Source organism: Zophobas morio, unplaced genomic scaffold (assembly GCF_036711695.1).
Source record: "Zophobas morio isolate AGI-343-1 ecotype UQ-CSIRO unplaced genomic scaffold, CSIRO_AGI_Zmor_V1 ptg000030l, whole genome shotgun sequence".
NCBI classification, from domain to species: domain Eukaryota; kingdom Metazoa; phylum Arthropoda; class Insecta; order Coleoptera; family Tenebrionidae; genus Zophobas; species Zophobas morio.
Genome location: NW_026972135.1, coordinates 7,454,082 through 7,480,842, shown reverse-complemented (window position 1 = coordinate 7,480,842; position 26,761 = coordinate 7,454,082). Strand labels below are relative to the sequence as shown.

Here is a 26,761-nt window from a genome sequence, read left to right as displayed (position 1 = left end):
TGTTTCGTCACTCTTTTCACACAATTTTGTCATATTTTCCGAACGGTGAAGAAAAACTTCAAATGGTTGCACGTAGGGAGAACTTCATATTTATGTCTGTGAAATGACATCATGGGCCTACAACCCAAAGGTTGAAAATAATGTACTGGTCATGTAGTCGGTTTAATTTTAACAGTTTTAAATAATGTTCTTTATATCTGGCTATTCTTCATTTATACTTTTAAACAAATGTAACAACTGCATCTGGTTAAAAAATAAACATACAAAATAGTTATTTATAATATTACAACGAAGCCCAAGGCTTGGCACCGAGGCACGCCACCCCCACGCGCTATCGACGAAATTCCGGAGCTACCTTCGATTTGCTCCATACCAAAATTTTACTTTTAATGCCAGTGTTAGAAGTAGCTTCACTTCTAACACCAGTGGCATGAAGTGACACAATTTTAAGGTTTCATGACAGACGTCAAAAAGTCTTCTTTTTGTAGTGTTTGTATAAAGATTTTTTCCAAGATTACCATGCGAAACGTAGTTTTTTGTCATTAATTAGAATAATAAGTTGCTGCTAATAATCCGAATGTATTTGGGCTACTTTCAAAGAACTACGCACGATGAAAGCTACGAGGGCAATGTTTTTAGTTGCGTACCTATTTATGCGTTTGAGTTTCTACTACTGCGCATCTGACATTCGCGGATCATGACAAAAGTCGCAAGCTCTGTACTAATAGTGATTAATTTTTGAGGAAGATTTATGATTAAATAAATAAAACAACTGGAGGATTAAAGCAGTAAAAGTATTGACATAATCAGTACATTTGATTTGCTTAGTTTTTCAAGGTCGTTTTTTTTGTTATTTGTAACTAATTTTTTATTAAATATACCTAAAATAATCGGTCGTCTGATTGTTTCTAAGCAAATTATTAACTGGCTTTAGTTCGGTTGTGTATTTGTCGTCTAGAGTAATACAAATCTGTGGAAAAAGACGTTGTGCTAAAATTTTTTGTGGGTAACACTAACAAAGAAAGACTGGTCGAAAGCTATTTCGACACAACTTCCCTCGCTCTTGAAGTATAAGCGAACAAATCTAGCTCTTTAAAAATATTATAAAATTTGATTTTACGATTTTTGTTTTATGATGACCTCTGTAAAGTAAAAATCAGCGGCATAAATAATGCCCTCTCAACCCCGGCGCCTTCCGGACAATGTAAAATATATTTAAGGCACTTAACTAACGAGATAAAATGTCCTTCAGCACTAGGTAATAGAAATCTGAACCTCAAGTATTTATTTATGTCTCTAATTCTTACCTTTAATTTTTATTAATATTTTGTAATGTATTCTGGTGTTGTTTTCATAAACTGAATTTTGCGAGCCTACGGTAAAATAGGTTCTTTTTTATTAATTTTGTCGTTTATCCTAACAAGTTTTTTTTTTCCTATTTCCAATTTTGTGGTATTAGTTTTCAGCTAAGCATCGGTAAACTTTTTAGCAAGTAAAACTCAAACATATATTTAAATGTTTATTTAATACATTAACTAATTCAATACATTAAGCCTTGTCATTTTGCTCCAATGAAATGTTTGACTCTTCTGCCCTTAAACTCCAGCATTTGAGCTGATCCAGCTCCTGTAGGCAGCGGTCCTAGTGTAAGCCGATGGGTATCCTTTAGCGCACCCGGCAACGTGACCAAAACTGACGATACCTACATGGACAGCGCTACTACCAGAACCAGTGATCAATGGGCCGCCGCTATCACCCTACCAACAAAAATACATAAAACCCTATCCACAAAAAGCTCTGTCAAACTCACATTGCAAGTACTTTGGATGGTGGTACCTGTGCAGCAGACAATTCCAGATTGAATATTACTGTAAGTTTGACCGCAGACGGTGTTCGAAATCGTGGTCAATCCAACATAGTTGAGTGTTTGACTGATAGACGAGGAACCTTGAAAACGACGTTAGTACCACAAAGAAAAACTAAAGTACCGACGACTTACTGTCGCTGGTTCTTCCCCAACCGCTCACGGTGACAGAAACGCCAGTTCCAAGAGTACTGGTGCCCAGAGAGATCGTCGAGATGTACGAAGATGAAGACACAGACGTGGAGAGTTGCAGGAGAGCGATGTCGTTAGCCAGTGTGGTCGAAGAGTAGCTGGGATGTACCACGGCTCTGTTAGCTTGGGCGGTAACACGGGAGCTGTCGCTCAAAGAGGTCACGCCCAAATAGGCGGTGACTGCGGTAACTCTGCAACACAATTGTAAGAGGAGGCGCTATGCAATAGCAGCACCAACCAACCCTTGGACGCAATGAGCTGCTGTCAAAATCCAGGTGGAGCTGATCAAAGCACCACCACAGAAGGAGGTACCACCAGTTGTAAGGGTCAAGTAAAGGCCGGCTTGCCATGGGAATTGTCCTCTGGAAGCAGGAGATCCGCTGATAATACGTCCGTTGCTGATCTCTCTGAATGGAAGATACTTGGAAGTGGAAGCGGCTGGCACGGCCTGAGAAAAAATGTTAAATGCAAGTGGAACGAAAAATCGAGGTACTTACTCCTGGAAGTAGAGGGAGCTCGGCTGGCATAGCCAAGGCAGCTGCAGCCACACAAAGTATGAGAAGAGCAAAACGAAGCATGTTGTTTGTTGGTTCTGGTCGAAGTGACGATTGGAGCGAAACGAGCTCTTTTATATTCGTCTTGCAGACGATTTTATCAATATTAGGTGAGAATTGTTCTGTGACAGTTTAAGTGTGTAATATGTTGAGAGATTAGTGTGTAATCAAAGGGGATTTTTATGGGTTATGATAGGGGGTTAGATTGTGAGCTAGATTTCCGGAATTAATTTTGGGAAAGTGAGTCGTAAATGCCTTAAAACTGGTTTTGAAGCAATCGACAAATATGTATCTTTCCAATCCAAATGGTGTACATTTAAATGTGTTGTCTTAATAAAAACTATGTTTAGTTTTGTAGAAACAATTTTTGCTTTGATCACATTTAGTTTCCTGGTACACGTTAATATGATCTATTAAATTACAGTTCATTAAGAGTGTACAAGAGAGGTTCGGTTCTTTCGCTGTGCTGATTTTTCTCAACAATATCGCCAAAACTATTATTGTGATACGTAAGCATACTTTAGATACAGTAATCCCTGCTGAATCCACATTTGGAAACGACAGTAATTTGGTAGCTAGTCGCTTTTTACCAAATTTACGGTTTTTTTCAACCAGTTTTTATTTCTACTGTTTGTAGTGAGGTGGGTTATCAGCTTCATTTTTAATGAAGTTTGTTGGGCTGTCTACTCTACTCTCAGAATAAGGATGTCCACAATGAACGTATTCCCAGACAAAGACCAAGCAATTATTTTAGGCGGAGTTGATGATCTCAAATTGTCTGAATACTTATGTAAGTGCAGTAGGTATCCTAGTGCAACCAAAAAACGTCGTTTTCGCGTCTCGGATTGCTAATAACCGCATGTGTGTTTATTTAAGCAGCAAATCCCTTGTAGACAAAGTTGTAACTGACCATCCTGTGTTAACAATACAAAATCATTTGATTAATGTAAGGCGTCTCATCAATCCTGCTAGAAGAATAATCAGAGCTGTTCAGTACTTCAAGTAAAAGTACTTGAAGTAATACTTGAAGTACTTTAAGTACTTCAAGTACTTTACTTGAAGTACTTTTATATTTAGGTACTTGGTACTTGGTACTTGGAGTATTTCTAAAATGTACTTGAGTTTAGTACTTGATTTTGCCAAGTACTTTGCTCCAAGTACTTCACTCAGTATTTTAAATACTCTTGAATTACTTGAAGTATGAAAGTGGAAATTTCAAATACTTTAGTCTCTGTTTTACGAAGTTTTCACATCTCAAAATAGGGTCTGTTAAATACTTGAAGTTATTAATTCAATTATTTGATTAGATGTATTTTTATAGTAAAATCGTGTTTTTTTCCTGTGAGGTTATATTTTGATCTGTGATTGTGGATATCTTATCCACAATATGACGTACATTTCATAGGTACTTGCATAATGCCGATAGATAGGTAGGTAAGAAAATTAATGTCATAAATATGTCATTTGAGAGTGGATGACGACAGCAGAAGTGTCGGAGATCTGTGTAAAATTTTCAGCGATGTAAAGTTGTGAATATATGAATTTTGTCTTTTTTGTATTTTGGTCTGGAACTTAACTTTGCGGGTAGTTTTTCAGTACCTTCCCGGTACCCCAAAGGGAATCGGGTTTGTTGACGTACCTGCTAAAGTGCAAGGTCGGATTTGAAAATATTTGAGAAATGATTCAGTACTCGTTCAAAAAGATATTTATTCTTTCATTAGTTTCTTAACCCCGCCATGTATTTGTCAGTAAGAAGCCTGGTCAGGGCGGAGAACTCGGCAGGGGATTATCCCTTTTATTATAATAGCAATAGCTGATGGCAGGTACAGACTTTCATATTCGCCTCTTCCTCCTAGAATTTAAACACAATTTTATGTTAAATATTTTGCAGTTTAATTTTCTTTATCATGTTAGACACTCGTTTTTTACCAAATTTTCTTTTTTTGTTTATACATGGTTCAGCCATATAAACTTAGTTGGTTATTACTACTTATATTTTCTCACATTACAGTTTCAAATAATCTTTTAAATTGTATGAATTATTTGAACACCAACAATTTAAAAAGACGTAATGCAGAAAAACAATGATTTTAAAAGTCACACTAATTAGTGTCATTTGTCTTTCCTGTGCGGATTTTATTTATTACCGTACAACAACTTTACGTATTACATTGCATCGCTTATTACATAAACCCAATATTGTTCAAAATGAAATATGTTTTGTGAAACTCGGCTCGTAGTACCAATGTTTTTTGTAATCCAGTTGATACGACCATGATTGTATGGTTTTGATGAGTACCGAATTGTATTTTGATATTGCTCGAAGGACCTTTGTTTTGTTGTGTACGAAATAATAGACAGCGTTCGGCTTCGATGTTTAAATACAGGACGGTTACAGAAGTACTGAATTTACATTTGTATTTACAATATCAGGTAAAGAGACCCAAAAGGGTCAGTGGCGCTTCCGGAAATGGAACAAAATACATATTCACATTATAAAAAAATACAAAGTTAATGAAATTCGCGATTAGTTAGTATAATTGCCTAGATAAATACACCCCTACGAAATATTTTAACAATAATGAATTTAGTACATATTTACCTGAATTTTCGCAAAAGCCGTTGTTAGGCATTCCCTGAAGTCATTGTAGTATTCAGTTACTAATGTCATCTTCTTTGGGTTCTCAGGTACAAATAAAAAATAAGCCAATCGAAAATGTAAAGAAAAATTCGGGAAAATATTGTGGCATTAGAGGAACAAAATTTTGTATAAATGGACGAAACAGCCCTCCGAACCCATTATTTGTGATTTGTCAGTGTAAAGTTACATAGACAAATATTGTAGTGATTAGTGTTTACTATTTAGTCACTGTAGTATTTAGGTTAATTTAATAATTTTTAGAATAGTAAATACGTAAGTGGTAGACAGATATATTCAGGAATATGGGGCATTCATTCCAAGAAAATTCTCAGCATTTTTGGTAACCGCAAAAGTAAAAAACGACTAATTACTTTGATCACTTTGATATATGAGTTATAGTTTTCGCTGAAAATGGACTCTCGTTTTAGGCATTTTATTTTTTATTTAAAAAATTCATACGTTTTTTTTGAAAATGCAACATAGTGTCTTAAACATTTTTATGTCACGAGCATGTATATGTATCGCACTGCTCTTAAAATTTTTTTCTGAAAAATTTCAGTTTCACAAATCCGGCCCTGTGCACTTTCACAATGGGTAATGATTAAGGGTGCTATAAACTACCCACAAACTTAAACACGGAACCGGTTCATAAAATTCATATATTTTTAACACAACTTTATTAAAAAATCAGAACGTTTTGGTGGTGAACCAAAATTCAAAATATTAAAAAAGGCAACAGAAGCCTGAGAAAATACCATACAGTGCCGATGTTTTTGTTATAAATTAATAGTAAACATACATAGACAACGCCGTCATGTATTTTATTTTAAATTTTAAATTAGAAATAGACGTTAATTTTGTCGAAGGCATTGTGTCAACAGAAAGATGTAAAAGTATTTCAAAAGAATATTGTTTATAAATAACATAGTATTATTAATAAGTGAGCTACCATTCTGCATTTAAGTTGATGCTTATGCAATTTTTTATGTGGCGAAATATGTATTATTGTATACTTAAATTCTGAGTATTAAAAAATTCAGTTCTAAAATATATTAAGCTTTTTTAAAAAAAACAGGAAAAGTTATTTAATTCTACAATATTTCAAATAATTAGAAAGTACTTGAAGCATTTTCAGTACTTCAAGTATTTGTAAGTACTTGAAGTATACCTCCAGTACTTCAAGTACTCGTAAGTACTTGAAGTAATGTACTTGGCTTGTACTTCAAGTACATCTGAAAAGTACTTGATACTTGAAATACTCTTGCTGAAAGTAAGTACTTGGTACTTTACTTGAACACTATTTCAAGTAGTACTTTGTACTTGGTACTTCAAGTACTTTTTTTGAGTACTTTGAACAGCTCTGAGAATAATATTATCAAATGTTTGCCCTTCAATCCCGCACGATATTTTCGTCAATAGTATAAAGACCCTAGGGTTCACGGTTATCTCTCCTATGACTTTCTTAAGAGCAGGTCTTCCTGGAGACGAATATGCCCATGTACTAAGTTTTAGGAGACAAATATTTGTCCAGCCGGACGACAACATTGAATTACCATCATCTCTGCTTATAAAATTTGAGGGCACAAATTATAGAATATTTTTAAGTTATGACAACGTTTGTTATAAGTGTAGACAATTGGGACATATAGCAAATGACTGCCCACAAAATAATGAAGCAACTGCTGAAAGGGCTAATGCGCAAACTGAGCCTATTTTCCCCGAGCAGGATACACCTACTAACGATATCCCTCGGATATCATCTGCAGCCTATGCAGCAGTTGTGACGAGTAATAAAAGAATTAAAGATTCATCTCCAGTTGAAGATGCAGGTCCCTTGGACTTTTCACTTAAATCACCCGACTCTTTAGGAAATTTAGATACGGAAGAAACGTCTCATAAGAAACTTAAACCTAGTGAATCTTTAGAAAGCTTAACGTCACTTGCAGAAAACAGAAAACTTTGATCAACTAATCGAAGTGATGGACAACATCAATCAGCAACCGGATCCTATAGAATATCTCCTCGATTTTACATCTAATATAGAAGTTGTAATATTTATGTTGCATGAGATATACTCGGCATTAGAATATAGAAATGTCAAAAGTAGATGTTTAAATATTCAACAGAAGTTACGAAAGGCCTTGTCACGTCAAATGGACATGCTCAACACTGCGGAAAGCAATACTGGGAAGACACAAACGACAGCATCTCTTTCGCAAAATTCAATGTCCAACAAATGAATAATAATACTCCTAATACGGAGTATTTTACTAGCTCGGTAGTTTACACTAATATAGCTTCGCTGAATGCCAAATTTAATGAACTGTATCTTATGAAAAACCAGCGTTTATTTTTTTATCTGAAACCTGCCTCTCATCTGCTTTGCCTGACAGTATAATTGCCATTAATGGGTATACAGTTTTTAGGAGTGACCGTGTTGGTAAAAGAGGAGGTGGTGTTTGCATTTACATATCAGACGCTGTATTGGTCAAATTTTTTGTAGATCCTTTAAATGTTAATACCAAAGAAATTGATTCTCTTTTTTTTTTAATTTCTAATAAGTCCATCAATTTTGTCATCGGTTGCATTTATCGTTCTCCAGACTCATTATTACCTGACGATTTTAATTTATTTGCGGTGTTATCGGATCTAGCTTCAAATAATAATCACCTATTTTTATTTGGTGATTTTAACATGCCTCAAGTAACATGGCCTATAAATATTTCTCAATGCTTAAGTAATGCGTCACAAATGTTGCGTGAATTACTCATCGATAGTCACTTAACGCAGTTAGTAGATCAACCTACTCGATGTAGATCGCAGCAAGAACCCTCGACATTAGATCTTCTTATAACGTCGGATGAAAACTTACTAGCCAATTTAGAATATTTAGACCCTATTGGAAAATCAGATCATTCGGTCTTGAAGGCGGAATTACAGATGTGTTTTATATGGAATAGCAAGACTTTGGTGCACTGGACAATGAACTAAATAAACTAAACTGATCATCATTATTCACCGGCTCTTCTGTATGTGACAATTGGGACACTTTTAAGCAAAAGTTGAACGACTTAATTGAATCTAAGTCTAAAACGATAACACTGAAAAAGTCATATAAAAAGCCATGGATAGATAATAGAATCCTTAAGCTTATTAACAGGAAAAGATGTTTATGGCGTAGATTCAGAAGAACAAGTAGTCAGGCGGATTATAATGTACATCGAGTATTCTCAAATTGGCTGTCAAAAGTTATCAAAGATGCCAGAAGTAAATATGAGAAAACCATTGGTGAAAACAAAGATCCTAAAAGTTTTTACAAGTATATCAGGTGTGCTCTATCAGGCCCTGTCAGAACTCCACAATTGCGCGATTCTAAAGGGGTTCTTATAGATCGTCACGAACACATTTCCGATATGTTCGCCAAGTCATTTTCTGAGGCATTTGTGTCTGAGCCTCCCACAGTCTCATCTACCGTTTACTCACCGTCTAACTCCGATCAAATTACAAATGTGGTTGTTACTGAAACTGCCGTTTATGAAAGGCTAAAAAGATTAAATATAGCTACCTCCCCTGGCCCGGATAATATATCCGCAAATGTTTTAAATAACTGCGCGACCTCACTTTGTAAACCCCTGAGTTTCTTAATGAACCAATCTTTGGAGTCAGGAGTTCTTCCACTAGATTGGAGGACTGCAACAGTTAAACCGATTTACAAATCAGGCGACAAATTTGATCCGGCCAACTACCGCCCGATTAGTTTAACTTCATTGGTGGTGAAGACAAAGGAAGCTATAATCTACGAGAAAACGCTAGACATTTTGCAGAAACATAAGATAATCCCTTCACAGCAGCATGGGTTCGTACCAGGGAAGTCTGTTTCCTCCAACTTGCTGTGCTGTCTATCGGATTGGTCACTGGAGGTGGATCGTGGCAACTCGGTAGATGTTGCATATCTTGACTTCTCCAAAGCTTTTGACCGGGTGCCCAAACGGCGGCTTTTATTCAAGCTTCAACATTACGGTATTAGAGGTCTTCTTCTCCGGTGGATTGAATCTTTCCTCACTGATCATATTTTCAAAGTCAAGGTCGGAAACTGTTTTAGTCTTTCCGCTCCAGTTTTAAGTGGCGTCCCTCAGGGCTCCATTTTAGGCCCTCTTCTTTTTATTACATATGTCGCCGATCTCAGTGGTCTATTAAAGTCTCCTCATGCGTTTTATGCAGATGATTTAAAAATATATGGTATTTCATCTGACCATCAGAAAATAAAAAGAGATTTGACTATAACTGAACGATGATGTGAAGATTGGTTACTTCCTCTCAATACCAGTAAGTGCAAATTATTGTATATTGGAAAAAATAATCCTAGGCATAGATACTTTATTAATAACGTAGAACTCTCGACATGTGATGAGTACCTGGACCTAGGGGTGTTGATTACATCAAGTCTATCATGGTCAGAGCATTTAACTCGTATTATTGCTAAGGCAAATAAGATCATTTATTTAGTATCTAAAACTTTTGTCAAACCTAGTGTTGAAACGACAGCAAAAATTTATAAAACTTATATTCGCCCAATATTAGAATTTGCAAATAACGTTTGGACTCCTGTTCTGGAAAGAGATAAGAAACTATTGGAATCTACTCAACGCAGAGTAACACGAATGCCGTATGGTATAAATCGTCCGCAATACTTGGATAGACTAGCCACCATGAACCTAACTTCACTCTCTGTAAGAAGAACAAGAGGAGATGTTATTACAACTTTTCAGGCTTTAACAACTGCAAATTCACCTATTAGGCACCTATTTTCACTCAATCCTGATACACGAACTCGAGGACATATTTTCAAGCTTCAAAAAGAGAATTTCAAAACCCGGAGTAGACAACACTTTTTGTCAAATAGAGTTTTTGATCCTTGGAACTCACTACCGGACTATGTAGTTCTAAGTAATTCTGTACTGTCATTTAAAATTAACTACGACCATTACTGTACTGAATAACTTTATATTGTTAGTTTTATTATAGTTTTGTTAATAATAGGCTGCGCGGGCATAACAGGTTTAACCTCTGCCCGAACGCATTTATTTAATAATAATAATAATAATAATTTTAGTTTTTTATGGGCATTTTTTAAATTCATATCATTTAATCAAATGCAGACTGTAACTTCTTAAATTAGAAGCATGTTTAATTGTACATGTTTGGAGACTTTGTGCACTCATTTCATTTAATATCATTCTCATCCAAATAGTACACATGTACGTGATCTATTAAAAAATGATGTCTTCAATGAGATTTTTACATATGAGTATTATTACTTTTACTTATATATCCATGCAATGAAACCAATATTTCTACTGTTTCAAATTTTTTGAAATTTTTTGTGTTCTTAAAGAACGTTTTCTCTTACTTTTGTGCTCACATTGATCACACTTATACTGGAAAACTTTGATACTGCATCTGCTCCTCTTCATTTTCCTTTTTAATGCGATCGAGTTGGCTGTGACATCATGCAGAGTTTCTCACGAAATGCGAACTGCGTGGAGGCGGAGCTAAAAAGTGGCGCGAAATTTAAAAAAAAGCATTTCATTGTGGGTTTCGAAAATATTTGCTCGCAAAACAAGCAACTGCAGGATTTCTAAAACCATGTGTAAAAATTATGCCCAACATTAATCACGCGGAGCCTAGTTTTTTATTTGCGGACATAAGAAAGTTCACAAGATCTCGACAATTATATTACAGTGATTAATTTTTGAGAAAGATTTATGATTAAATAAATAAAATAACTAGGGGATTAAAACAGTAAAAGTATAGACACAATCGGTACACGTGATTTGCAAATTAGTTTTTCAAGGTCGTTTCTTATTTTTGTTTACCGGATTACTATTTATTCGTTAAATAACTGAGTCACTTTTGCAACGAATTAAATCTGATTGGATAATTCTGAGAAAACTTGGCTTTACAAAAGTTGTGTATTTTTCATTTAGAGTCATAAAAATCTGCAGAAAAAAACATTGTCCTAATAGTTATTTGTGTACCAAGGACGTAAAAGTAAGTTTTCGACATCGGAGTACAAAAAAGTGACAAGTGAATCCAAAAAATAATTTTGATGTTTTGGTACCAATAGTGACAATTCATGGATGTAAGTGGGAACGACTAAATTTGTAGCAGTCGCCTAAAAAATTTCTTTTAAGTGACACTAAACTGATTCAACTTCGTTATTAAATTACTTTGAAATAGTTATATTTATGTAATTAAAAATTTGATCATTTAGGAAATTTTATTTTCGGTATTTTTTGTATGTATGTACGTATCGTTGATGGAAACTCATTTCTGATGATGATAAAACTAGAAAAAAAAAATTAACGCGATTTTAATCTGTATAATTTACTGCATAATAACTTAAATTGGTAATTCATCGACAGAGAATCAATGGGAATACCTCTTGAGTACATACCTATTTTAATATAAGTGTCAATTACTGGTATTCTGGATTCTGGATTCTTAATTTATGGGGGCTGACCGTGGCCAGCCGGCACTTAGGCCTCGCCTTTGGGCCCATTGTACCTTCCCCAAGTCCATATCAGGGTGTTTTCCGCTCCTCTACTCGTCAAGCCACCCAACTGCTTGAATGTACTTGAGTAATGCAGAGGGTGGAAACTCCCTGATATTTGCCATACTAGGCCAGATGTCCCCTAGTATGGATTCCCTGTAGGAGGCTAGGGCTGGACACTCACGAAGAATGTGCTCAGCTGTTTCCTCTTCTTCATTGCATCCACGACAGATTGGGTCTGTTACCACCCCTATCGTATATAGATGTTTGTTAAACTGGTAATGTCCCGTAAGGAATCCTACCAGTTTACGCAGTTTGTCCCTTGAAAGTGAGAGATAAAATTTCGTCAACTTACGGTCTGGTGTCGCCATACAAGCTCTACTATGCCGACAGCTGCTCAACTTCACCCATATCTGCTCATGGCGTCTCTGGGTATATTGCTTTACGAGTTCGTTCGAGAGGGCGACCGAAGGCGTGATTGCCGGTTCGGGTCCCCAGAAGGGCATGCGCGCGGCTCGCTTCGCCATCTCATCTACCCTCTCGTTTCCTTCGTTGCCACTGTGTCCTTTGATCCAACAAAGTTCCACACTATTCCTCTGCGTTACATACTTTAGCGTTTGTCTGCACTCCCAAACCAGCCCGGATCGAACCATACAGCTGTCCAGGGCTAGTAGTGCAGACTTGCTGTCAGTAAGTATGCGTATTGATTTGTTGCCGATTTCACGTTCAGCAATGATTCTAGCTCCCAGCATTATTCCCATCAGTTCTGTTTGTAAGACAGACGTGTGGGTGCCGAGAGGTACACTAATTTGTGCGTTCAGTTGTTCGGAGTAGATGCCGGCTCCTGAACCACTATCTGTTTTGGCACCATCGACATAGATATCTATGTCGGCTCGTCCTTCTGAATTATCATTCATTGATATTCTATATGTCTTCTCATATATTAATTTTGTGCCCATTCGGTCACAGCCCATCCTTAACAAGGGTATTCTGTTGAACGCCTCCGTTAAGATCCGAGTGTGCTTCGTTGTGCGGCCTTGTTTGTTCCATACTCCCAGAGAGTGAAGTCTTAGAGACGTCGTCATTGCCGCTTCCTCTATGTAAAGGTTAAGAGGTGCTAAGCAAAGAAGAGTCTCCAGAGCCGCTGTGGGAGTGGTCCTCATTGCTCCTGTAACACTGAGACACGCCATTCTCTGAACGTGTTCAAGTTGCAGGGCTGTTGTTTTTTGTCTGGCTCTGGGCCACCAAACTAAAGCTCCATAGCACAGCATCGGTCTGACTATTGCCGTGTAGATCCAGAGGGCGATCTTGGGATTTAAACCCCACGACCTTCCCACCACCCTACGACATTGCCAAAGAGCCGAGCGTGCCTTTTCTACTTTATCATCTACATGCTTCTTCCAATTCAGTCGCCAGTCCAATACAACTCCCAGGTATTTGACTTCGTCCGAAAGTTGAAGCGTTGTGTTAAATATTTTTGGCATCTGTAGTGTGCCAATTTTCCTTTTCCTGGTGAACAGGATTAGTTTCGTCTTTTCTCCATTAACGGAGAGGGTATGTCTGCTGCACCATTCCTCGACTATTTTTACTGCAGCTTGCATTATCTCACATAATGTATCTGCGTTTTTTCCTGTTAGCAGAATGACTAGATCGTCCGCGTATCCAATTGTGTGGTAGCCAAGATCATTGCGGCGTCGTATCAGGCTGTCAACGACAGTATCCCACAGTACAGGAGAGAGAACTCCTCCCTGAGGACATCCCCTGTCTACAACAGCCTCGATCTCAGTGCCACCTACATTAATCATTACTTCCCTGTTCCTCAGCATACCGGCCACCCACCTACTCAGGGTGGGGTCCACGTCGTGCTCTCGTAGGGCTAGCTCTATGCTTTTGAAAGTCGTTTTATCAAACGCTCCTTCAATATCCAAAAACATTCCTAAGGTGAAGAGTTTGTTCTCCATCGCCCACTCTATACGGTTTACAACTGTGTGTAGGGCCGTATCGGTGGATCTTCCTTGGATGTAGGCATGTTGGTTCGGATGTAGAGGTTGCTTGCTCAAAGCAGTCTCCCGAATCTCTTTTTCGCTTAGTCTTTCTAGCGTTTTCAGCAAGAATGATGTTAAGCTAATTGGTCTGTAGGATTTAGCCAAAGTGTAATCTTGTCGTCCTGGCTTAGGTATAAAGATAACCTTTACTTTTCGCCATGCATTCGGTATGTAGCTGAAAGCCAGACACGCCCGAAGCATTGGCAACAAAATAGGGCGTAGTCTGCTCATTCCCCTCTGCAGGAGGGCGGGATAAATACCGTCAACTCCTGGAGATTTGTATGGGGAAAAGCTGTCCACTGCCCACTCCAGTCTTGCCTCCGTGACTACCTTTGCAGCCAGCGCCCAGTCCTTCGGGGAAGGTTGAGTACCGACTACATCCCTTTTGGAATGGGAGGTAGTCCGTGTGCTGCCTGGAAACATGGTCTGCAGCAAAAGTTCTGCGGACTCTTCTAAGGTGGCTGTAAAGGTGCCATCTTCTTTCTTTAGGAAACCTAGTTGATGTGTGTGGTCCTTCGAGAGAACTCTCTTCAGCCTTGCGGCCGAAGCAGTCGACGTTATGTCGCTGCAGAAGGATCTCCACGTTTCCCGTTTCCTCTTTCTTAATTCTTTCTTAAACTCTTTCCGGTGCTCTTTATAGGCTTCCCAGTCTTCAGTTTTCTTAGTGTTTTTTGCTCTATTGAAAAGTTTTCTTAGCCCCGATTGAAGTAGGCTGAGCCTTCGGTTCCGCCATGGTGTACCTTTGCCCAGACCTTCCTTCTTTAGGGGGCAACTTTTCTCATACGCTGACATTAGAGAGTCGTTGATAATGGTCAAGGTTTTCTCTATGTCTTCTGTCGAACTGTATTCTGTTGGTATAGACTGCACGGAGGTCCCCAGTCTGTCGTCCAGTTCTTCGTTGTATGAAGCCCAGTTCGTCAGCCTAGGGTTCCTGTACGTCTTTATCTCCATGTCTATACATTTTGATGTATACATGATCCATCTATGGTCTGACACTGACGCCTCTTTAGAGACGTGCCATCCCCTTATATATTGTGAGATATCCCATGTAGCCAGTGTAATATCTATTACTGACTGACTACGTGATGTTACGAAAGTTAGTTCGCAGCCTCGGTTGAGAATCTCTAGATTTGTTGATAAAAGATATTCAGCTAGTGTTCTTCCTCTATCATTAGTGTCTTTGCTCCCCCACAACAGACAGTGGGCATTCGCATCGGCACCGATGATGAGGTTTATATTTCCGGTATCACAGTGTTCCACCAAGTTCGCCATTTCCCATGTTGGACATGGTTCCTGTGCTCCCTGTGGTAAGTACACGGATGCTATTACCAGTTGCTCTTCGCCTCTTCCTATGTTACACTTAACATTTACCGCAGTCACATCCCTGGAGCTGACCTGAGGTAGGAGGACGGCTTTAATTTTCCTCGGAATGTAGACGCATGTCCTTGGAGATTCTATTGTGGTACCTGAAACAACAGTGCCATTTAAATTGCTCAACCCTGCGATCCTGGATTTTACAATCCATGGTTCTTGGATTATTGCTATAGTGTTCTGCATCTTGTCTAGACGACGACACAAAACAGTCGTCGCCATGCGACAATGCTGCAGGTTAATCTGAATGAAATTTATCTGCTGCAGCGCCATCTCTGCAACCAAAAAATCCCATAATTGTCCTAGGAGACACGAGGCATATGTCTCAGGCGGGCCCGCCCCCACTGGTAGAGGCTTCACCCCCTGGGGTTTCTACCTCTTCCATAGGGGTCCGCCCTTCCTGAGCCGACGCCTCGTTCTCCTTGAGTTTCAGGTTGAAAGAGGACAGCATATAGTTAATTCTGCCCTCCCTCTCCCTGATTATCTTGGCCTCTTCCATCCCAAGACCAAACACAAAGAGGTTGCCCGGAGAGGCAGCCTCGGGTTTGGCCTCGCGATGGAAAAGAAGCCATTTTTTGACGTGGGCCCATTGGTTCTGACCCTCCAGGCGGCGAAGTACGACTCCTGCATCCACCGGTGGTCCCGGTATCCACAGGGTCGCCCTCACCAGCCTTGGTAGCTCAGCCAAGGGGACCACGCTAAGTTGTGCGCCCTCCCACAAGGGTGTTAGGGAGCGCACTGTTTGTTGTAGCCATTTCAGGGACAACTCGTCTTCACAGGTTATCCTTAGGATTTCCCCTGTGTACTTCATGCCCCTGAAAGTGGCTGCTTGTCTACCCGATGCCAAGCACTGGTCAAGTTGCCTGTCCAGCGCTCCCATCAGGCCCTTTTGTACTATCTCCACCTGGTCAGCAGTCAGCTTACCAAGTGGATGCTGCACATCAATCACAGCTACACGGAGATGACTTGCAGCCGCCTCCCTGTAGCTCTGTTCTCTAGAGGTAGTCTCCTGCCTCCTCATCCTCTTTTGCTTTTCAGCTGCCGGAGGTGTGGAGGTTGAAGACCTCACTCTTTTCTTTGACCCTGAGGTCTTTTTCCCCACGGGTTGTTTAGGGTTGGCTATCGTAGCCTGCCATTTACCCTTGGGGTTTATCCCGGAGGAGGATGGACCCGGTTTCGGCGGGTCGGTATTCGCCGCCTCCGCCTGCAAACGAGCCTTCCTCCGCCTTTTTACCTCAGCCCCGCAGATTCGCTTCCTCCTAGGAGGCTGCGACCCCACATTGGCTGGGTTTCCTGTTTGAGGTGCACCCGAAGGCACTTCCTCAGTGGTTTTTTTATTGTTTTCGATTTCCATAATCTGGATTTTGATTTCGTCCTCCTGCGTCCCCACCCACCACGGAGTCCAACAAGGGGACGCCGAACTTCGACGTCAGGGCTAGCAGAAGGATATAGCCCCCAGGGAAGCTCATCCTGCAGTACGCAGCCTCAACTAGTGAGGTTACTCCTGCTCAGACTACACTTCCCCCAAGGACTCACCCTGTCGGCGGTCTGACCCGACGACACAGCCGATTGATCTGAGATGGGTTAGTCTCGACCTCCCGTTTTGGTGGAAATCCAGGCCAAAGAGGCGTGTTGCCCAGCCTTGGTGACACACTGCACCAAGGGGGGCTCAACCTCCAGGATTCCTTCATCCCACCTTACGGGTCTCCACGCACGGCACAAACACGCGGGAGCTTGTCCGCGGGGCTGTTTTGACGACCCCACACCAGGGGTTTAATCCCGGGGGGGCACGTTTATTTCCAGCCCTCCTCTACTGAACCGCCTTCGCGGCCGTCTAAGCCGACAACCACCAAGGCATGTCCAGGCAAGACGAGCCTCAGCCCTAACCTACATATCTGGAGAAGGGAAAAAATCCAGGTCGGACTTCCACCACCCCCAGGAGTGTTTAGTTCCGAGGGGCATATCCGCCCTCCCCAGACCCCCCTCCCCAGACAATGCCGGTCTCCCCCTATCCGCAACCCTGGGGACGCGCCTGATAGGTAGCTCAACCCACAGGCAATTACTGGTATTATTCCGGAAATGTCTCGTCATTTCATCTATGTTATCTCTACAAGTGATACGGAGTTAATACATTGGTTTAAGATATTCAAAAAAAAAAATCCCTCGCTCCTGAACCAATCATAAATTACAAGTTAAGTATATTACATTTTATAAAGTTTAATTTTGCCAACTTTATTTTTTCTTGTAAGCTCTATAAGCCAAAATAAAGATATGTATGTAGAGTTAAAGTTAGTGCCTAGATGGTATATGTTTCATTCAGAAGATTCATTCTTACTCTAGAGGATACTCTATGGACTTATCTCTGCAACTGAATATTGGCGGGCGATCCTTGCCACTTTGACGAAGGATGACAATTTTGACTTTATTAAAATGCGATACTTTTGGAATTGTTGACAAAATAAATTCAAAATACCAATATTTCAAATCTATTTTCAAACATCAGTCAGAATGACAACATCAATGATTTACAATAATGGTTTTCAAAAAGGCACAAGCTTGTCGTTTGAAATTTTTTGTCTTATATAGTACAATCTTTTTATGTATAATAAAATTAAAATTACGTCGTTTATAACGTGCAGCGTTTGTCCACACTGACAACATAAGATTATCAAAATCTGGTTGGATAAAATAGAGACGGATTCATAAAGCACAATTTTTTAAAGAAGTTTCTTGTTTTATGAAATTTAAATAACATTTATTTTACCACTACAATCTACATGATATTCCTAAAATACATATAAAATTTCACAACAATCAGTTTGGTAGATTCGTAGATTATTATTTGTCTAATAAAAATCGACACAGACGACAGACAGACGGAAACGGAAAACATCGAGAAAAATTAAAAAATGAACTCACGATTTAAAGTCAAAATTTAATTAACAAATAAAGGAAAAATACGCAAAGGACTTGCAAAAAATCAAAAATCTAGCAGCAAAGTTACCCAATTATACAACATTGAAAACCTGTGCTATCTGTTATCAGAATAATAAAGCAGTATATATGTCTAGTCGCTTAAAATCAACTTTGAGACATTTACGACTTTCTTCCCCAAAACCCATTCCGAAAATCTAGCTCTTAATCTAACCTCCCTATCAAAACATACAAATCCCCTTTGATTACACTTTAATCTTTTAACATATTACGCACTTAAGTTGTCACAGAAGAATTCTCTAATATTGACAAAATCGTCTTCAAGACGAATATAAAAGAGCTCGTTTCGCTCCAATCGTCACTTCGACCAGAACCAACAAACAACATGCTTCGTTTTGCTCTTCTTATCCTTTGTGTGGCTGCAGCTGCCTTGGCTATGCCAGCCGAGCTCCCTCTACTTCCAGGAGTAAGTACCTCGACTTTCCGTTCCACTTGCATTTAACATTTTTTCTTAGGCCGTGCCAGCCGCTTCCACTTCCAAGTACCTTCCATTCAGAGAAATCAGCAACGGACGTATTATCAGCGGATCTCCTGCTTCCAGAGGACAATTCCCATGGCAAGCCGGCCTTTACTTGACCCTTACAACTGGTGGTACCTCCTTCTGTGGTGGTGCTCTGATCAGCTCCACCTGGATTTTGACAGCAGCCCATTGCGTCCAAGGGTTGGTTGGTGTTGCTATTGCATAGCGCCTCCTCTTACAATTGTGTTGCAGAGTTACCGCAGTCACCGCCTATTTGGGCGTGACCTCTTTGAGCGACACCTCCCGTGTTACCGCCCAAGCCAGCAGAGCCGTGGTACATCCCAGCTACTCTTCGACCACTTTGGCTAACGACATCGCTCTCTTGCAACTCTCCACGTCTGTGTCTTCGTCTTCGTACATCTCGACAATCTCTCTGGCCACCAGTACTCTTGGAACCGGCGTTTCTGTCACCGTGAGCGGTTGGGGAAGAACCAGCGACAGTAAGTCTTCGGTACTTTAGATTTTCTTTGTGGTACTAACGTATTCTTCTAGGTTCCTCGTCCATCAGTCAAACCCTCAACTACGTCGGATTGACCACCATTTCGAACACCGCCTGCGGTCAAACTTACAGTAATATTCAATCTGGAATTGTCTGCTGCACAGGTACCACCATCCAAAGTACTTGCAATGTGAGTTTGACAGAGCTTTTTGTGGATAGGATTTTATGTATTTTTGTTGGTAGGGTGATAGCGGCGGCCCATTGATCACTGGTTCTGGTAGTAGCGCTGTCCATGTAGGTATCGTCAGTTTTGGTCACATTGCCGGGTGCGCTAAAGGATACCCATCGGCTTACACTAGGACCGCTGCCTACAGAAGCTGGATCAGCTCGAATGCTGGAGTTTAGGAACAAGAGAGTCAAACATTTTATTGGAGCAAAATGACAAGGCAACAAGGCTTGTTATATTGGATTAGTTAAAGTATTAAACAAAAATTTAATTATACGTTTGAATTTTACTAAAAAAAACACCCCAGACGTTTCACTTACACATTTATTTGTAGAATCTTTTTATTACATCAAAGATTAATATACAGTTGTTTCGTCACTCTTTTTACACAATTTTGTCATATTTTCCAGACGAAGAAGGAAAACTTCAAGTGGTTGCACGTAGGGAGAATTTCATATTTATGTCTGTGAAATGACATCAATGGGCCTACAACCCAATGGTTGAAAAAAATGTACTGGTCATACAGTCACGGTTCAATTTTAACAGTTTTAAATAATGTTCTTTGTATCTGGCTGTTCTTCATTTATACTTTTAAACAAATATAGCAACTGTATCTAATTAAAAAATAAACATACAAAATAGTTACTTATATTATTATTACGAAGCTCAAGGCTTGGCACCGAGGCACGCCACCCCCACGCGCTATCGACGAAATTCCGGAGCTACCTTCGATTTGCTCCAGAACAAAATTTTACTTTTATTGCCAGTGTTACAAGTAGCTTCACTTTTAACACCAGTGGCATGAAGTGACACAATTTTAAGGTTTCATGACAGACGTCAAAAAGTCTTCTTTTTGTAGTGTTTGTATAACGATTTTTTCTAAGATTACCATGTGAAACGTAGTTTTTTATCATTAATGAAAATAATAAGTTGCTGCTAATAATCCGAATGTATTTGGGCTACTTTCAAAGAACTACGCACGATGGAAGCTACGAGGGCAATGTTTTTAGTTGCGTACCTATTTATTCGTTTGAGTTAGAACTACTGCGCATCTGACATTCGCGGATCATGACAAAATTCGCAAGCTCAGTACTAATAATGATTAATTTTTGAGAAAGATTTATGATTAAATAAATAAAATAACTGGAGGTTTAAAGCAGTAAAAGTATTGACATAATCAGTACATTTGATTTGCTTAGTTTTTCAAGGTCGTTTTTTATGTTATTTGTAACTAATTTTTTATATACCAATTGATTGTTTCTAAGCAATTTATTATTGTTGCAAGTTGAGTTTTCTGGATAATTTTGAAGAAAACTGGCTTTAGTTCGGTTGTGTATTTGTCATTTAGAGTAATAAAAATCCTTGGAAAAGACGTTGTGCTAAATTTTTTTGTGGGTAACACTAACAAAGAAAGATTAGTCGAAAGCTATTTCGACACAACTTCCCTCGCTCTTGAAGTATAAGCGAACAAATCTAGGTCTTTAAAAAATATATAAAATTTGATTTTACGATTTTTGTTTTATGATAACCTCTGTAAAATAAAAATCAGCGACAATGTCAAATATATTTAAAGCACTTAACTAACGAGATAAAACTTCCTTCAGCACTGGGTAATAGAAATCTGAACCTTAAGTGTTAATTTATGTCTCTAATTCTTACCCTTAATTTTTATTAATATTTTGTAATGTATTGTGGTGTTGTTTTCATCAACTGAATTTTGCGAGCTTACAGTAAGATAGGTTCTTTTTTATTAATTTTGTCCTTTATCCTAACAAGTTTTTTTAAATTTTTATTTAATACATTAACTTATACAATACAATACATTAAGCCTTGTCATTTTGCTCCAATCAAATGTTTGACTCTCCTGCCCTTAAACTCCAGCATTCGAGCTAAATGTTATTTGAATTTCATTTAGAAGAAGCTTGTTTAAAAAATTGTTGCTTTATGAATCCGTCTCTATTTTAAAAAATCTCAAACGACAAGCTTGTGTCATTTTGAAAACCATCATTGTAAATCACCGCTATTGTCATTCTGACCGATGTTTGAAAATAAATTTGAAATATTGGCATTTTGAATTTATTTTGTTAACCATTATAAAAGTATCGCATTTTAATAAAGCCAAAATTGTCATCCTTCGTCAAAGTGGATTGTCGTATAGATAAATTTCGGCACAGTTGAGTATTTCAAAGGATCCCCAATATTCAGTTGCAAAGATAAATCCATAGAATATTCTCTAAAGTAAGAATGAATCTTCTGAATGAAACATATACCTAGGCATATGATGCTTAAAATTTTATAAAGTTAGCAAAATCAAACTTTATAAAATGTAATATAACATGTAATTTATAATTGCTTCAGAGCGAGGGAATTTTTTTGTAATATCTTAAACCAGTGTATTAAATCCGTATCACTTGTAGAGATAACAGAGATGAAATGACGAGACATTTCCGGAATAATACCAGTAATTGACACTTATATTAAAATAGGTAAGTACTCAAGAGGTATTCCCATTGATTCTCTGTCGATGAATTATCAATTTAAGTTATTGTGCAGTAAATTATACAGATTAAAATAGCGTTTTATTTTTTTTTTTAGTTTTAGTTTTATCATTTTTATGTTGTTTTGTAATTATATGAGTGGTAATAACTGCGGAACATTAAAGATTCATTTTTGGGCAATAACAAAGTTGCAACATCAGAAATGAGTTTCCAGCAACGAGACGTACATGCAAAAAATACCTAAAATAAAATTTCCTAAATGATCAAAATTTTAATTATATAACTATTTGATTTTTTCTACAGATTTTTATGACTCTAAAAGAAAAATACACAACTTTTGTAAAGCCAAGTTTTCTCAGAATTGTCCAATCAAATTTAATTCGTTGTAAAAGTGACTTAGTTATTTAAGCAATAAATTGCACAGAAACAATCCGGCGACTGATTAATGTACCTATATAAAAAAATATTAACTACAAAAATAAGAAACAACCTTGAAAAGCTAATTTGCAAATCACGTGTACCGATTCTGTCTATACTTTTACTGTTTTAATCCTCTAGTTATTTTATTTATTTAATCATAAATCTTCCTCAAAAATTAATCACTGTAATATAATTGTCGAGATCTTGTGAACTTTCTTATGTCCGCAAATAAAAAACTAGGCTCTGCGTGATTAATGTTGGGCATAATTTTTACACATTGTTTTAGAAATCCTGCACTTGCTTGTCTTGCGAGCAAATATTTTCGAAACCCACAATGAAATGTTTTTTTTTTAATTTCGCGCCATTTTTAGCTCCGCCTCCACGCAGTTTGCGGTTCGTGAGAAACTCTACACGATGTCACAGCCAACTCGATCGCATTAAAAAGGAAAATGAAGACGTCGTTTCAGAAGAGGAGTAGATGAAGTATCAAAGTTTTCCAGTATAAGTGAAATTTGAAACAGTAAAAATATTGGTTTCATTGCATGTTAAGTAAAAATAATAATAATCATAAGTAAAAATCTCATTGAAGACATCATTTTTTAATAGAACACGTACTTACATGCGTACTATTTAGATGAGAATGATACTAAATGAAATGAGTGCACAAAGTCTCCAAATATATAGGTACAAGTAAACATGCTTCTAATTTAAGAAAACTCGCAGATGTGCATTTGATTAAATGATATGAATTTAAAAAATGCCCATATAAAACTAAAATGAACTGTAATTTAACAAATCATATTAACGTGTACCATTTGAAACTAAATGTCATCAAAGCAAAAATTGTTTCTACAAAACTAAATATAGTTTTTATTGAGACAACACATTTAAATGTACACCATTTGAATTGGAGAGATACATATTTGTCGATTGTTTCAAAACCAGTTTTAAGACATTTACGACTCACTTTCTCAAAACTTATTCCGGAAATGTAGCTCACAATCTAACCCCCTATCATAACCCATAAAAATCCTCTTTGATTACACATTAATCTCTTAACATATTACACACTTAAACTGTCACAGAACAATTCTCACCTAATATTGATAAAATCGTCTGCAAGACGAATATAAAAGAGCTCGCTTTGCTCCAATCATCACTTCGACCAGAACCAACAAACAACATGCTTCGTTTTGCTCTTCTTATCCTTTGTGTGGCTGCAGCTGCCTTGGCTATGCCAGCCGAGCTCCCTCTACTTCCAGGAGTAAGTACCTCCACTTTCCGTTCCAGTTGCATTTAACATTTTTTCTCAGGCCGTGCCAGCCGCTTCCACTTCTAAGTACCTTCCATTCAGAGAAATCAGCAACGGACGTATTATCAGCGGATCTCCTGCTTCCAGAGGACAATTCCCATGGCAAGCCGGCCTTTACTTGACACTTACAACTGGTGGTACCTCCTTCTGTGGTGGTGCTTTGATCAGCTCCACCTGGATTTTGACAGCAGCCCATTGCGTCCAAGGGTTGGTTGGTGTTACTATTGCATAGCGCCTCCTCTTACAATTGTGTTGCAGTGTTACCGCAGTCACCGCCTATTTGGGCGTGACCTCTTTGAGCGACACCTCCCGTGTTACCGCCCAAGCCAGCAGAGCCGTGGTACATCCCAGCTACTCTTCGACCACACTGGCTAACGACATCGCTCTCCTGCAACTCTCCACGTCTGTGTCTTCGTCTTCGTACATCTCGACGATCTCTCTGGCCACCAGTACTCTTGGAACCGGCGTTTCTGTCACCGTGAGCGGTTGGGGAAGAACCAGCGACAGTAAGTCGTCGGTACTTTAGTTTTTCTTTGTGGTACTAACGTCTTCTTCTAGGTTCCTCGTCCATCAGTCAAACCCTCAACTACGTCGGATTGACCACGATTTCGAACACCGCCTGCGGTCAAACTTACAGTAATATTTAATCTGGAATTGTCTGCTGCACAGGTACCACCATCCAAAGTACTTGCAATGTGAGTTTGACAGAGCTTTTTGTGGATAGGGTTTTATGTATTTTTGTTGGTAGGGTGATAGCGGCGGCCCATTGATCACTGGTTCTGGTAGTAGCGCTGTCCATGTAGGTATCGTCAGTTTTGGTCACATTGCCGGGTGCGCTAAAGGATACCCATCGGCTTACACCAGGACCGCTGCCTACAGGAGCTGGATCAGCTCGAACGCTGGAGTTTAAGGGCAGGAGAGTCAAACATTTCATTGGAGCAAAATGACAAGGCTTAATGTATTGTATTAGTTAATGTATTAAATAAAAATTTAAATATATGTTTGAGTTTTACTAAAAAGATTACCCATGCTTAGCTGAAAACTAATATCACAAAAGTGAAAATAGGAAAAAAAACTTGTTAGGATAAACGACAAAATTAATAAACAAGAACCTATTTTACTGTAAGCTCGCAAATTCAGTTTATGAAAACAACACCACAATACATTACAAAATATTAATAAAAATTAAGGGTAAGAATTAGAGACATAAATAAACACTTGAGGTTCAGATTTCTATTACCTAGTGCTGAAGAACATTTTATCTCGTTAGTTAAGTGCTTTAAATATATTTTACATTGTACGGACGGTGCCGGAGTTGAGGGGGCGTTATTTATGCCGCTGATTTTTACTTTACAGAGGTTATCATAAAACAAAAATCGTAAAATCAAATTTTATAATTTTTTTAAAGAGCTAGATTTGTTCGCTTATACTTAAAGAGCGAGGGAAGTTGTGTCGAAATAGCTTTCGACCAATCTTTCTTTGTTAGTGTTACCCACAAAAAATTTTAGTACAACGTCTTTTTCCACAGATTTTTATTACTCTAGACGACAAATACACAACCGAACTAAAGCCAGTTAATAATTTGCTTAGAAACAATCAGACGACCGATTATTTTAGGTATATTTAATAAAAAATTAGTTACAAATAACAAAAAAAACGACCTTGAAAAACTAAGCAAATCAAATGTACTGATTATGTCAAAATTTTTACTGCTCAAAAATTAATCACTATTAGTACTGAGCTTGCGAATTCTGTCATGATACGCGAATGTCAGATCCGCAGTAGTAGAAACTCAAACGAATAAACAGGTACGCAGCTAAAAATATTGCCTTCGTAGCTTCCATCGTGCGTAGTTCTTTGAAAGTAGCCCAAATACATTCGGATTATTAGCAGCAACTTCTTATTCTCATTAATGACAAAAAACTACGTTTCGCATGGTAATCTTGGAAAAAATCTTTATACAAACACTACAAAAAGAAGACTTTTTGACGTCTGTCATGAAACCTTAAAATTGTGTCACTTCATGCCACTGGTGTTAGAAGTGAAGCTACTTGTAACACTGGCATTAAAAGTAAAATTTTGGTATGGGACAAATCGAAGATAGCTCCGAAATTTCGTCGATAGCGCGTGGGGGTGGCGTACCTCGGTGCCAAACCTTGGGCTTCGTTATAATATTATAAATAACTATTTTGTATGTTTATTTTTTAACCAGATGCAGTTGTTATATTTGTTTAAAAGTATAAATGAAGAACAGCCAGATATAAAGAACATTATTTAAAACTGTTAAAATTAAACCGTGATTGCATGACCAGTACATTTTTTTCAACCTTTGGGTTGTAGGCCCATGATGTCATTTCACAGACATAAATATGAAATTCTCCCTACGTGCAACCATTTGAAGTTTTTCTTCACCGTTGGGAAAATATGACAAAATTGTGTAAAAAGAGTGACGAAACAACTGAAGATTAATCTTTGATGTAATAAAAAGATTCTACAAATAAATCTCTAATTATTGTTACCCTTAGTTTTTATTAGGTAATATTGTGTAAGGTATTTTGGTGTCGTTTTCAGAAACCAAAAACAAAGTGTAAGTGAAACGTCTGGGTTTTTTTTTTAGTAAAATTCAAACTATAATTAAATTTTTATTTAATACTTTAACTAACCCAATATAACCTATAAGCCTTGTTGCCTTGTCATTTTGCTCCAATAAAATGTTTGACTCTCTTGTTCTTAAACTCCAGCATTCGAGCTGATCCAGCTTCTGTAGGCAGCGGTCCTAGTGTAAGCCGATGGGTACCCTTTAGCGCACCCGGCAATGTGACCAAAACTGTCGATACCTACATGGACAGCGCTACTACCAGAACCGGTGACCAATGGACCGCCGCTGTCACCCTACCAACAAAAACACATAAAATCCTATCCACAAAATAAAATTTTACACATATGTTTGAGTTTTAGTAAAAAGATTACCCATGCTTAGCTGAAAACTAATATCACAAAAGTGAAAATAGGAAAAAAAACTTGTTACAATAAACGACAAAATTAATAAAAAAGAACCTATTTACTGTAAGCTCGCAAATTCAGTTTATGAAAACAACACCACAATACATTACAAAATATTAATAAAAATTA

The 26,761-nt window shown here is 38.2% G+C and overlaps 3 protein-coding genes across 3 annotated transcripts; 2 read left to right on the top strand and 1 right to left on the bottom strand.

Annotated features, from left to right (window-relative positions):
* Positions 1-1,579: 1,579 nt before the first annotated feature.
* LOC135138049 (brachyurin-like) lies at positions 1,580-2,643 on the bottom strand. Its single transcript, XM_064067886.1, has 5 exons — positions 2,554-2,643; positions 2,299-2,504; positions 2,000-2,247; positions 1,811-1,947; positions 1,580-1,757 (listed from the first exon to the last, which is right to left on the bottom strand). The coding sequence occupies exons 1-5, from the start codon at positions 2,632-2,634 to the stop codon at positions 1,596-1,598; spliced, it is 834 nt and encodes a 277-aa protein (XP_063923956.1). The 5' UTR covers positions 2,635-2,643; the 3' UTR covers positions 1,580-1,595.
* A 15,838-nt stretch (positions 2,644-18,481) lies between these two features.
* Positions 18,482-19,593, top strand: LOC135138048 (brachyurin-like). Its single transcript, XM_064067885.1, has 5 exons — positions 18,482-18,620; positions 18,670-18,875; positions 18,927-19,174; positions 19,227-19,363; positions 19,417-19,593. The coding sequence occupies exons 1-5, from the start codon at positions 18,540-18,542 to the stop codon at positions 19,576-19,578; spliced, it is 834 nt and encodes a 277-aa protein (XP_063923955.1). The 5' UTR covers positions 18,482-18,539; the 3' UTR covers positions 19,579-19,593.
* Positions 19,594-23,495: 3,902 nt separating this feature from the next.
* Positions 23,496-24,540, top strand: LOC135138827 (chymotrypsin BI-like). Its single transcript, XM_064068848.1, has 5 exons — positions 23,496-23,581; positions 23,631-23,836; positions 23,888-24,135; positions 24,188-24,324; positions 24,378-24,540. The coding sequence occupies exons 1-4, from the start codon at positions 23,501-23,503 to the stop codon at positions 24,274-24,276; spliced, it is 624 nt and encodes a 207-aa protein (XP_063924918.1). The 5' UTR covers positions 23,496-23,500; the 3' UTR covers positions 24,277-24,324; positions 24,378-24,540.
* The last annotated feature ends 2,221 nt before the right edge of the window (positions 24,541-26,761 follow it).